This window comes from Rattus norvegicus, chromosome 9 (genome assembly GCF_021556685.1).
Source record: "Rattus norvegicus strain SHRSP/BbbUtx chromosome 9, alternate assembly SHRSP_T2T, whole genome shotgun sequence".
NCBI lineage: Eukaryota > Metazoa > Chordata > Mammalia > Rodentia > Muridae > Rattus > Rattus norvegicus.
In genome coordinates, this window is record NC_141542.1 from 81143409 (window position 1) to 81156298 (window position 12890).

At 39.1% G+C, this 12890-nt stretch overlaps 2 protein-coding genes across 41 annotated transcripts in view; one reads left to right on the forward strand and one right to left on the reverse strand.

The window, feature by feature from the left end:
- Positions 1–12890, forward strand: part of Creb1 (cAMP responsive element binding protein 1) — a 69337-nt gene that overhangs the window by 38905 nt on the left and 17542 nt on the right. For 26 of the 34 annotated variants that reach the window (XR_015628935.1, XR_015628940.1, XR_015628931.1 and 23 more), the window contains 2 exons: positions 1091–1273; positions 3209–3359. Coding sequence is in view for 20 of the 34 variants with exons in the window: in XM_087567814.1 (XP_087423940.1) it covers positions 1091–1273; positions 3209–3359 (334 nt within the window). In the remaining 14 variants the exon portion in view is untranslated. Of the gene's footprint in view, positions 1–1090; positions 1274–2221; positions 2286–3208; positions 3360–12890 lie in introns of all 34 variants that reach the window. The other 8 variants (XR_015628937.1, XR_015628938.1, XR_015628944.1 and 5 more) reach the window with 1 other exon arrangement.
- Mettl21a (methyltransferase 21A, HSPA lysine) overlaps positions 1–12890 on the reverse strand; it is a 76075-nt gene that overhangs the window by 30486 nt on the left and 32699 nt on the right. The gene's annotated exons all lie outside the window — the stretch shown is intronic.

The following is a 12890-nucleotide window of genomic DNA, read 5'->3' on the forward strand; positions in this document are numbered from 1 at the left end:
GGTGCATCTAAATGAGAGTCTGTCTCTAGTTTTTTTTTTTTTTTTTTTTTTTTTTTTGGTTCTTTTTTTCGGAGCTGGGGACCGAACCCAGGGCCTTGCGCTTCCTAGGCAAGCGCTCTACCACTGAGCTAAATCCCCAACCCCCTGTCTCTAGTTTTAAACTTCATGAGACAATCATAATAACTGAGATCCAGGGTATTTCACATCTTTCATTGATGAGATTTTTGGTGGGGATGATGGGTAGTAGGTAGGTGCTAGAGACTGAACCCAGCCAGGGCCTTGGACATTAATGTATTAATGGTTTTTCTTTTTCTTTCCTTAAATATTACTAATTTCATTTATTTATTTTGAGATGATGTCTTACTATTTTTCCCAGGCTAGTCTTAAACTTGTAGCTCAAGTGACTTTTTTTTTTTTTTTTTTTTTTTTTTGCCTTAGCTCCTTGAGAAGTGTCATGGCTTTCTAAGTGCACTACTGACAAGTTTATAAATTGCTCTAAAAGTTAGAAAATATAATTCACTGACAGATGGCCTTATTAATCATACTTTTAACAAACATTTATTGGGTGCTTCTTATATTAATTAATTTTCTACCTGTAAAAATGTATTTACAATTAAAGCAGCAGGTAGTAAACCATTATATGAGGGAGTTGACGGTACTGTAAAGAAAGTATTGTTGTAAAGCAGGACCTCCTTGGAGTTGAAATAAGTTCAAAAAGAGTTTGAGTTTCACTTTTTTTTTTTTTTTGGTTCTTTTTTTCGGAGCTGGGTACCGAACCCAGGGCCTTGCGCTTCCTAGGTAAGCGCTCTACCACTGAGCTAAATCCCCAGCCCCGAGTTTCACTTTTTATGTTGTTTGTTACCATGCATTATTTATTGTAGTACAGTTCATAGACTTTATTTCTCACAGAAATTGGATATGGTTTCCTGAGTACACAGTTATTTGAATAAACCAAGTCTTCCTTGGTGGTGTTATTTTCTAGAGTAATTTCTCCTAGAATATGCTTTGCTAATTGCATGGGTTTAGTGTGTTTTAAAATTTTTATGTGGTATTAATTAAACTTGTAACAATAAAATTCATTGGGTTTTAGTTGCCATTACCCAGGGAGGAGCAATACAGCTGGCTAACAATGGTACCGATGGGGTACAGGGCCTGCAGACATTAACCATGACCAATGCAGCTGCCACTCAGCCGGGTACTACCATTCTACAATATGCACAGACCACTGATGGACAGCAGATTCTAGTGCCCAGCAACCAAGTTGTTGTTCAAGGTAATAGAATTAAGAATTCATACATACGGTACATTCTTTTAAAAATTACTGTGTATACTCATGAAAAGTAAGTATATTGCAAAGCACTACTAAAATAGTTTTCTTCAGTATAGATTTAGATATTAACAATTTAGATATGTATATATTAATACATAAATAAATATTCCTCATGAAACTTTCCGTTATCCCACTTGGACGAAAATGTCATGGCATAAAAACAACTATCTTTTAGCTTTAAAAGGGTGATACCTGTCTTCAGTGCCTTCAGTAGTCAGGGGAGGGAGAACCAGGATGCGTTAGAAGAGAACTGATGAAGCTGTGGCTAAGCTACATGGCTTCAGGTAACGCCCAGCTTCCTTGGGCCTCTTCCTTTCCCACCTCATTGTTTGCTACAGGTCACTATGGAAGAGCTTTAGTGGATTCTGCTCTCTGTTTTGTTTATCTGTTTTGTTTTTTAATTTTTACTTAAAAGGAATATAGAGATTTTCTCAAGTCATCAGTTTTGATTTCAGATAAAAACATTTCAAAAGAGCATATGTCATTATGCAAGTTTGCTCATTGGAGAGTAAGTTGTCCTTAAGTCCTCGACAGACTAGAGGATTTTGGGGGTTTTTTACCAAAATTTCAGGAGTGTGGAGAGTACTAACTCTTCTCCATTAATTCATTGAACAGTTCATAGTTTATACCGGATTAAAAATTTATAGAGTAAGAAAATTTTTGCTTCTAAAAATATTTTTGTTAATAATAACTAATTGCGTGTGTTAATGAGAGTCGTATCCCTTCACCATGGATATTACTTTTGGATCATACCAAAACACCAAGTAAACATCTTTTGTTTAATAATTTCTAATATATTTATATTATGTATCTTGTTACTAGACCAATGATATTTGAAAAAAAATATTTGCTTATTAGTGGGAGTAAAACACCTTTTCACTTTACATGCAGGTACTCAAAAAATTGTAAAGCAGGATGTCAGTGACTTTGAATTCTCAACGTCAGTTTGAATATGGTAACATGTTTAGTATATAAATCTTTGTCCCTCAAACAATACAATTGGTATTTTAAACTAATACGAATGATTTTATGAAGACCTTCAAGATCTCTCACATAGTGCTAGGGTACTTATTAGAACATATTATCACACTGTTTCTAGAAGCAAATAATGGACAAATGATTTTTTTTTCACATATGGAAATTGTATGGTTAGGAAAATCCAAAGCTGAGTGAGGTGACAACACATTTTAATCCCAGCACTTGGGAGGCAGAGACAGACAGAGGCAGGTGGATCTCTGAGTTCTAAGCCAGCCTGGTCTACATAGCAAGTTCCAGGACAGCCAAGGCTACATAGTAAGACCCTATCTTAGAAAACAGAAAAGAAAAATATCCAGCTCTTACGTATTTATTATCACTTATATTAAGATATGTTTACATATACCATGATTGGCATCAAATGTCCAGTTTTTCATACTTTGAGTTTTGTTTGAATTAGACATTTATAATAGTTTACCATATGCTCATTTTCTCTTCTGTTTTGCTATTTTATGAAAAATCATGTCGTTTTTATGTCGTGGCAAGAGTCTACTTGAGATTTTTAATGTGGCTTTATCCCAATCAAGGGAAAACACTGAGACCTTTATCTAGAAGAATCATCTGTGCTGGGCCCCGTTTTCCTTCTAGACTAAAGGTTGACAAGCATGTAAACCACATAATAGATCTCCATTCAGTACAGCATAACTATAAGACCCAGCAGAGACACTAAGGCATCCTTACCTGTACGTGTGCTAATAGTACAGTAGATTGGGATCTTCTTTTTAGCTAGGATCATGTTCCCTGTTTCCCTTTTAATCTAAGTATGTTTAGATTGATTGGAGACATAGTTGAATTAAATTGTTGTGTTTCTGTGTCTTATGACTTGTTCGCTCTTCTTTGCAGCTGCCTCTGGTGATGTACAAACATACCAGATTCGCACAGCACCCACTAGCACCATTGCCCCTGGAGTTGTTATGGCGTCCTCCCCAGCACTTCCTACACAGCCTGCTGAAGAAGCAGCACGAAAGAGAGAGGTTCGTCTAATGAAGAACAGGTATAGATATTCCAGACACTTCAATGCTATGGGTCAAGTATGTGTATGAACGCTTCTCTGCACACCTTTATATCTGCTAATAGTAGGTTCTATGCATTGACTTTCTTTTTCTGGTAGAATTCTGATAGATTTCTGGTGAATCTTGCTAATGCCTCTTTGTTTTAAGTTGCATTTATAAAGTGGCTAATGGGACTTTTGGTCAATCTTCAATCAAAAAGTAATTTTTTTCATAGTTTTTCCACAAGAGATTTAAAATGCATAGCTTTAATGAATTTGTATTTTATTCTAGCCAATAGGGTAGGTTAATTAAATTTTTTTCAAAAGTAATATTCCTCAAAGTGCATATGTATACTAACATTAGACTATAGTTTATTTGCATTAAATTTATTTGTAACAGATATACGGTAGTCATTTTTGTTTTAATGAATACTTTCTTTTGCATTTTTATGCACTTAAAGATTTATTATGCATGTCTTATGTATATGTGTGGATGCCCACATTTATACCATGAAGGGCAGAAGAAAGCATTAGATGTCTTGGATCTAGAGTGACAGAGTGACAGCCACCTGTCTTGTTCTTTGTTTTGGGGTCAGAATCTTGCTCTGTGAGCCAAAGTGGCCTCGAACTCTTGATCCTCCTGCCTCTTTGAGTGCTGGGATTACAAGTTTGTGCTACCATGCCTGGCCTTAGGAGGCATGTACTTTCTTACTCAGAATAATAATTTAACATCCAAACGCTTTTAAAATAGAGTAATTCTAAAAATATGGTATTCCTGACAAAGCCTTAATGCATAGTTAATGTTGGTCTTCAGAAATTAAAGTGTTGCATAGGAGAAGCTATAAAACATAGGTAAAGCCTTTCTTAGAAACTTATTTGCTTTTAGATCAGTTTGTTATCTAAAAACAAATGGAAGTTATTAATATGGAAATGGTCAAAACAAAACAAATACTCTGAGGAGGCCATTGGAGTGTTCACCACACAAGCAAGAACAGTGGAGTTCAGATCCCCAGAACTCATATAAAATGCTTGGTAGGGCCCTGTAATCCCACTCTGATGGCAGAGATGGGGTTCCCCATGCAAGCTGGTCTGTAACTCTGGGTTTAAGAAAGCGATGTCTCAAGAGTAAGCTGAAAGCAACGTCGAGGAAGAGAGGAAGATAGCCTTCCCTTCACACACAAAAACATGGGGGATACCAGGGGCAGTGATGGGGGAGGGGGGGGACAAAAAGAGAATCGAGGTATATAAAGATATCAACTCTTCGAAATTGACAAAATTCTTTTTACCTCAAGTGTCTAAATACTATGCTAAAGTAAATGAAACAGAAATTGTACTTAGAAGATCTAATTTCAAATCCTGCATTCACCCTTTAGCTATGATTCTGGAAGAACACATATTAATTTTCTAAACTTGGGTTTCTACCTTTGAGTAAAATCAAATCCCTCCTTGCACCCAAAGCTCAGCTCTCAGGGTCAGGTAAGAGAGCCCATAGTATCTGTACTGCCCCTTCTCTTCAAACAGTTTCATGTAGGTCAGCATCATCGTTCCTGAAAATAGTCTTAATGTCACAGTCTTAGTAAATTATATCTAGCTATGAAAAAGGACAAAGCCGTTCTGAGATATTAGGGGAAACTTGAAAAGAATCCTGGTGACCTTTGTTGTGTACCAAACAGCTATAAGTAGTTAAATTATAATAGAAATGTACTTTTAACTCTCATTTAAATGTATTTGGAAATACGATTTAAATTACACATTAATCTATTCAGTTTTAAACTATTTGTTAAGAAATAGTTGACCTTTTCTAAAATAAGAAACAATGGTGATTAAGAAGTCTCAAGTAAAGACCTAATTATAAAATTAAAGGCAGCAGCACTTACTAAAGAAAATAATTCTAAGGAGACAAGTAATCAGAAATTTTTTTAAGGACTTGAGATTTTGTCTTTGTAATTTGGCTCTGTAAAATAAAGGTTCATCTTCTTACAGAGAAAGACAGGAGAGGCTGTGGGACCATGTTTAGGGGTGGCAGCACCAGCTTCTTTTTTCCTTTCCATGCAGTACAGGGGATTGTCCTGAGGGCCATGTTCATGTTAGACAAGCCCCCCTACCACTGATTTATACTCCACCCAGTCCTTTTACAACGTTTAAAACTTCCAGACGGTCTCACTGTTACCCAGGCTGATGTGAATTCACTCTGCGATGCGATGACACCCAGGATCCCATCTCGGATCCTGGAGCAGAGCTTGGTTTCAATAAGAAAGTAGCCAGGCTACTTTCTCCAGTCTTTCTGTCTCAGCTTCCTGAGTAGCTGAGATTACAAGCTGGTGCCAGCCAAGCCTACTAGCATTATGTCTTCTTAGCTGCCCAGAGCACTGCCCACTTACAAACTCGTGTTAGGTTTATAACCAGTAGATAAATACAATACCACTTTTTCTCCATTTCTCAGTATTAGAGTTCTGAAAGTCACTCTGACAGAGTCCCTGAGAAATCAATTTAAAGAAGAAAAGATGTATTTTGACTCTCAGTTTCAGCAGTCCATGGTTGCTTGGCAGCATTGATTTTGGTCTCATGGTGAGGCAAAACATCATGGCCAGGAGCCTGCAGTTGAACAGAGTGGCCCATGTTTTAGCAGACCAGAGGCAGAGAAAGAAATGTGTCTGGAGACGGTAGTGAATCTCACACAATAGAAAGTGACTACCCAAAATTGTCCTCTGTTCCCCTTCTGTGTGCCATGGCAAATATATATTCCCCCAGTTACCTCCCCTGCACACCCAAAATCAGTAAATGTAAAGGGGTGATCATGTAGGAAGTGAGAGATAACAATACCCATACTGACCTCTGGTTTCCATGAGCACATGTACCTGACAGACATGTACATGTAAACATTACATGTGCTTATACCACACTGATGTGAATGAGGGAATGTAAGTTGTTTTAAGTGATTGGAAATTAATACATAGCCTCCAGGGGCATAACTTAATGACCCATTTCTCTTCAGCTAAGTTCTACCTCCCAAGTTTTCCCGTAACTTCCTATACAATTATGAACCTATTCGTGGATTAATCTATAAATGAGGTCAGGATCCTCATGATTGAGTAACTTCTCAGAACATTGCTTTTATTAGGAGCCAAGTCTTTTCAGGAGCATTCCAATGAAACCATAATCCACCCTACTACAGTCACTATCTCCAACACACACCAGGTTAGGAGAGCAGTTCTTAAGATAGTTGCTACATAAGATCTACAAAGCTGCCTGATTTAAAAGCAGAAATTGTAATAAGATACTTCTGCTTAGACTTAGTTATACTCTCTGTCAAAGGGAAGTTTTCCATACTCTGAAGTAGTTCTCTTCCTAGGGTACTTTTTAAGCTTCCTAGAATCTGGCTCCTAGAATATCACTTACATGTGTCTAGAAAAGTACAGGCTTCTTCATACACCTGGCAAGCCTAGCGTACTTTAATTTTACCTCTGCAGTTAGCCAGCGTTTCAATGCTCAATACCCTAATCTTCTCTGGTTTATTCTAAGTTACAGTGTATATTAGGCACTAACCTTCATACCTATCTCTTATAGCCAGATAAGATCTTATTCCACTTTGCAGAAGAGAAAGAAGGTAAATACCAGAGAAAAGCTAAATATGTAGTCAGATGTCCTGTATTTGAAGCAACCTGTGCCTGGTGACAAACCTCGTGTTTGTTTCATCCTGCTGTGCCTCTAAGCAGGGTAAAACACACTGTGTCAGGATACATAGCACCAAGAAATAACTGTAGAATGCTTATCTGGGATATCCATTTTGCTCAGAGTCAAGAGAAATAAACTCCAGTTTTAAGAGGAAATAAACTCAAAAAAAATTAATACTATAGCAGTTGCTTTAAGCCATATCTCCAGAATCACCATATTGGTGTCATTGTTATTGTAAGTTCTTCTGTAGGCAAATTAGAGCATCATTCACTAGAATAAACGACTCTCTAGTATGTATTGAACATAGCCTATCTCACACCGAACTGGGGAGAAAAAGGTTGAGGAACCCCAAAACTCTATGGTGTGTGAGTTGTCAATTTTTCCAAAGTGAAGATAATTGGCAAACATTTTGTGTTACTACAGCAACCGTCATAAAATTTCAGCTTCTTAGAACAACATGACCTCTTCCTCTCATAAGTTGTACAGTGTCAGCTCCAAGTCACCTGTCATAGCTTGTCTTCATATCTCATCCTCATAGCCAGCTACTTCCTAGATCTCTAATGAGTGAGAGCAGCACTTTCAAGACCTAGCCTTTCCGTGGCAATAGGGAAAGGACAGGCTAGAGTGTAGAGATCAGACATTTTTTCAGGAATTGGCTCTGCTTCTACCTTGCTTTGAGGCATGGTCTCTCATTTCTGCCACTGCACTGCGTTAGGAGTGCTGTAGTACAGATCCAGCTTTCTGCGTGGGATGGAACATAGCTAGACTTGTTCAGCGTGTGCTTTTATGCCCTAAGCTATTTCCTCAGCCTACTGGTTGGTTTTTAAATCATATGCTTTGGCTCTGGTGAAAACCATGTCCATCGGTGTCCACTGGCTACAACTCTGGGAAGGACAAGCTAAAGGCAGTGGGCTATGGATGGGGATTCTTTCCACAGAGAGGGGAGGATTGGGAGAGCAAAACAGTTAACTGCCCTTACCGTTAGGTAGCCTACAGTGAAGAGGGGTTAGATAGGGTTTTCAAAGATGGAAGTAATAATCCGTTAAATACATTTCACTTTATTAAATTTAAAAACTTTACTTAAGTGAAGAACAAAAGAAAAATAGCAAAGTAAATATTAAACTGGGGTTTTTTAACAATGTCAGATTAGAGTTAAGGATATGAAGTGGAGGCTTTACAGAAAATAAATATGGTTAAAAAGTATGAAAAATTTCAAACTATGAATTTGATATTAAGGTGCATCTATTTCATATATACAATTCACTATTAAAATTAAAATATCTTATTTTTATTGAGATTAAAATTTTCTTTGTAGAGAAAAATCAGAGTATGTATTATAATTTTCCCAAGTCAGTACAAGTAAAAAAAGCAAGTAAAGCATGCTTGTTATAAATAACTTAGAAAGCATAAGCAAAATTTTAATTGCCTCTATCTAACTGACCCATCTAAAATACTAAAATCCTTCAGTTACCCCCACACACACTCCGTGTGTTTGTGTGTGTGTGTGTGTGTGTGTGTGTGTGCGCGTGCATGCGTGCGCGCACGTGTCTGTACATAAATACATTTTGGCTTATAATTTTTAATCTTTTATTTGAAGTACTTTTAGATTTATAACAGAATGAGAAAAATTGAAATCCAAACCTAGCACTGGAAGGTAAATGTAGGAGGATCTCCAAGATCAAAGCCAGCATAATCTACATAGTCAGTTTCAGAACAGCCAGGGATACACAGAGAAACCCTGTCTCCAAAAAAATAAATAAATAAAAGAAATTATTATTTATTAAATAAATAGAAAGAAAAGAAAACAAAAATTGTGTTCCAAATATCCTTCTTTCAGTTTTCTCTCACCTGAGCGAACCCTGCATAGCCAGAGCTTGTTGTCAAGCCTAAGAACTGCACTACCGGACTTAAGGAAGGTCTTAGGCAAGTGTCTGCAGTGCTGTGAGCTCAGTAAGAGCAGCACTTCCTTATATACAGGACAGCAGCACTTCACAGAACTCTTCCCCATGCTCCAGCTCTGACTGGCTTTCTGCCCCCTCTTCTGAGCTTTGTGGGACTTGTTATAGAGGTTTTATTTAGAGCAGGGCGCTAAACAGTCACTTATTCAGAGCACTTTGATCAGTTTGGAGCCTCTGTATTCACTGCTGCACACTGCATAAAAAGCTTCTCAGACTCAGGTTGAGAACAGTACTAGCCAATGGGTAGAAACAAATATTTGGAAGACAGTTTTGTACTATATGCCCGTTCAGTTAAACAACAGTACTAGGTTGTCACTCATACCCCAGTACCTGCCTAAGGACTATATCCTTTCAATCCATGGGCATTCGAATATGTTTAAATTAACAGACATGAATTTCCTCCTGTGGACCAAGCCTTGAGTTCAATCAAAAAGCAGTTTATTCCCCGCTTGTATAGCAGTAACGCCACTGTTTTACATACCTTGGGCATATCTTGCCAAGTAGGATGATGCGGCTGGTGTTTGCTACTTTATGTGTTCTTTTTCCCGCCCTTTATCCTTCCCACTCCCTTACCTCCATTTCACCCCCATCATTAGATAGGAGAAAAAGCAAAGTAGAGGGGAGAAAAAGAGAGAGGGAGATCTGAATCTGATTTCTTGTTTCTTCTTTGAACATGACTACTAGCAAACCGCAAACCGAAACCAGCTCCCCTGAAGGACCACCAAACCACACCTCTCAGGGCCCTGTCATTTATACATCTTCTGAAAAGTTATCTGCAGCTTTCAAAAACACACCTCTGCTAGAGGAAGAGTCACATCATGGTGAGCTGCTACTACAGTCCAAAGCAGCTCCACATCCCTACACCTGGGAGTAAAATGAAAGCACATTCTATAATAGTTCTCTATCTTTTAAAGAAACCAGAATTCTCACTACAGGATGGTATTGTAGCATGCAGGTTCTACCCTGGTAAGCCCAGTATAGATTTTTCTTCTCAGTGATCAGCATAACACCATCAGCATGGTTGGTACAAAGCAGGCAGCGGAGATGAAGTTTCCAGATCAGTTCCAGCTTGATTTCCCTGTGTCCAACAACTGAAATGTTTTGTTTTTAAAAGTAGGGTGACACTGTCTAGTTACATTAAGGAAATAAAAGCAGTGGCAGTAGCCTGTGTTGTCTTGGGAAACTTTGAGGTCTATCTGACAAATAACTTGTAGGAGGTGTCTCCTCACACTGATCTGTTATTATTTTCATTTAATAACCCACATCTTGTGGCAGTAGCGCTGTCCACCTGTGCATGCTAATACCATTCTACCAGGGAAGATAGGCTGCGGGTGTTTGTTGTAGTGCCATGTAGATATGAGGCCTGCTTTACAAAATGGAATTTATGCCTTGTATTTTATGTTGCTTTGAGAAATACCTATGGAAATTTTAAAGGGAGGTAGACTTTGGTTTGGATTTAGAGATTTAATGACTTGTCAACTAGATCCATTGCTTTGGGCCTAAAGTAATACAAAATATTATGTCAGTACAAACATGTGGCTGAAGCTGCTTACCTCACGGCAGGTAACAGGAAGGGGTCAGGTCTATGTTATATCCTTCAGAGGCACACCAGAAACCTACTTCCTCCATCTATACTACAGTCCCACCACCTCCCTGTAGTCTGTATGAAGCCATAGTCTGTAGTTTGAATCCAACTACATGCTTTGAGTAAAAGCATTAAGTCTTGAGTCTTTGTGTTCTAATCATCTCTGGATACATCTTCACGGACAGATGAACATGGTTAGGATATAGCAAACCTTCCTCCTTGTGCCATAAAACCAGCAACAGTACACAATTGGCAGTTGCTGTGTAAGTAAATAAGATGTTATCTAACAAGCTGGTATGATGGTACATGCCTATAATGAATGCACTTCAAGGTGGGGGAAACAGGGGCAGAAGATCTGGATTACATAGAGAGACTCTGTCTTCAAAACAACACCATAAGAAGGACGAATGCTTTACTGTCTTCGTCAGGGTTTCTACACCTGCACAAACATCATGACCAAGAAGCAAGTTGGGAAGAAAAGGGTTGGTTTATTACACTGTCCACATTGCTGTTCATCACCAAAGGAAGTCAGGACTGGAACTCAAGCAGGTCAGGAAGCAGAAGCTAATGCAGAGGCAGGCCATAGAGGGGCTTGCTTCCCCTGGCTTGCTCAGCTTGCTCTCTTATAGAACCCAAGGCTTCCAGCGCAGGGATGGCATCACCCACAATGCGCTAGGTCCTCCCCCACCTTGATCACAAGCTGAGAAAAAGCCTTATAGCTGGGTCTCATGGAGGCATTTCCTCAGCTGAGGCTCCTTTCTCTGTGATAACTTCAGCTTGTGTCAAGTTGACACACAGAACCAGCCAGTATAATTGACCCCTTGTCAACTTGACATACACACACATCACTATTAAGCCTCAACCCTTACGCTCTAATTCATCCCCAAGATCAAAATAACTTTAAAAGTCCCACAGTCTTTACAAATTCTTTCATATTAAAATTTCAATCCCTTTAAAATATCTCTTTTAAAATTCAAAGTCTTTTTACAAGTCTAAGTCTCTTAACTAGGGTTCCACTAAAACACTTTCTTCCTTCAAGAGGGAAAAATAGCAGGGCACAGTCACACTCAAAAACAAAATCAAAAAGTAACCATCCAATATCTAGGATCCACCCATGAGATCTTCTGAGCTCCCAAGGGCTTAGGTCACTTCTCCAGCTCTGCCCTTTGTAGGATACACCTTATCTTCTAGGCTCCAGCTGCCTGTTCTCTGCTGCTGCTGCTCTTGGTGGTCATCTCATGGTAGTGGTATCTTTGAAACACTGCCGTCCGCCGCTGCAACTAGGCTTCACTAATAGCCTCTCGTAGGCTCTCTTCATGGTGTCAAGCCTCAACTCCTCTGCATGATCCCTTCAGTCCTGGGCCATCAATTTCACCTGGAGCTGCACCTTCACTAATGGCCTTCCATGGCCTCTAACAGTGCCCAGCCTCAGCTGTTCTTCATGACCCCTTCGTGCCTTCAAAATCAGTACCATCTGGGTGATTCTTACACGTGACCAAGTCTAGCCACAGCATGAGGTACAACCTTGGGTATCTCTGGAACACAGACTCTTTGCGCTCTCAGAAAACGCTTCCGAAAAGATTTCACTTCAGTGATACTGGTCTCCTCTTAATTGCCACTAATTTATTAGCTTTAGCTGACCAGCATCAATAGTTCCAGTAATGCAAAAGTTTCGCTTTAGTAGTTCTGGTATCTAGTTAATCACAGCTGATTCTTAAGCCCCAGCTAACTAAAACCACAAAATCTTCACAATAATCGAACAACATGGCCCTAATAAGAGTCTTTTATCTTCCCTCTGAAATTTCACAAGCCAGGCCTCCATCTTTTGCACTGTTCTCAACATTATCTTCCAAGCTCCTACAGAACATCCCACAGAGCTCTTAACATCCCAATAGCTCTTCTAGCTCAAAGTTCCAAAGTCCTTCCACTGTCCTCCCTAAAACAGGGTCAAGTTATTACAGGAATATCCAACTCCTGGTACCACCTTGTCTTAGTCAGGGTACTTTAGAGTCACCGAACATATAGGTATTCTCTATATACTAAGAGAATTGTTTGATGACTTACAACCTGTTGTCCAACTCCCCAACAATGATCAGCAGCAGCTGTGAATGGAAGTCCAAGGATCTAGCAGTGGCTCAGTCCAACAAGGCAGGTAGTCAGTCGAAAAGAGAGACTCTTCCTTCTTCCAATGTCCTTATGAAAGTCTCCAGCAGAAGTTGTGGCCCAAATTAAGGTGTGTACCACCACAACTGGATCTGGATCTTGGTCCCAGGTGACCTTGAACTCAGATCTCTTTGCCCTAAACTCCTGGGATTC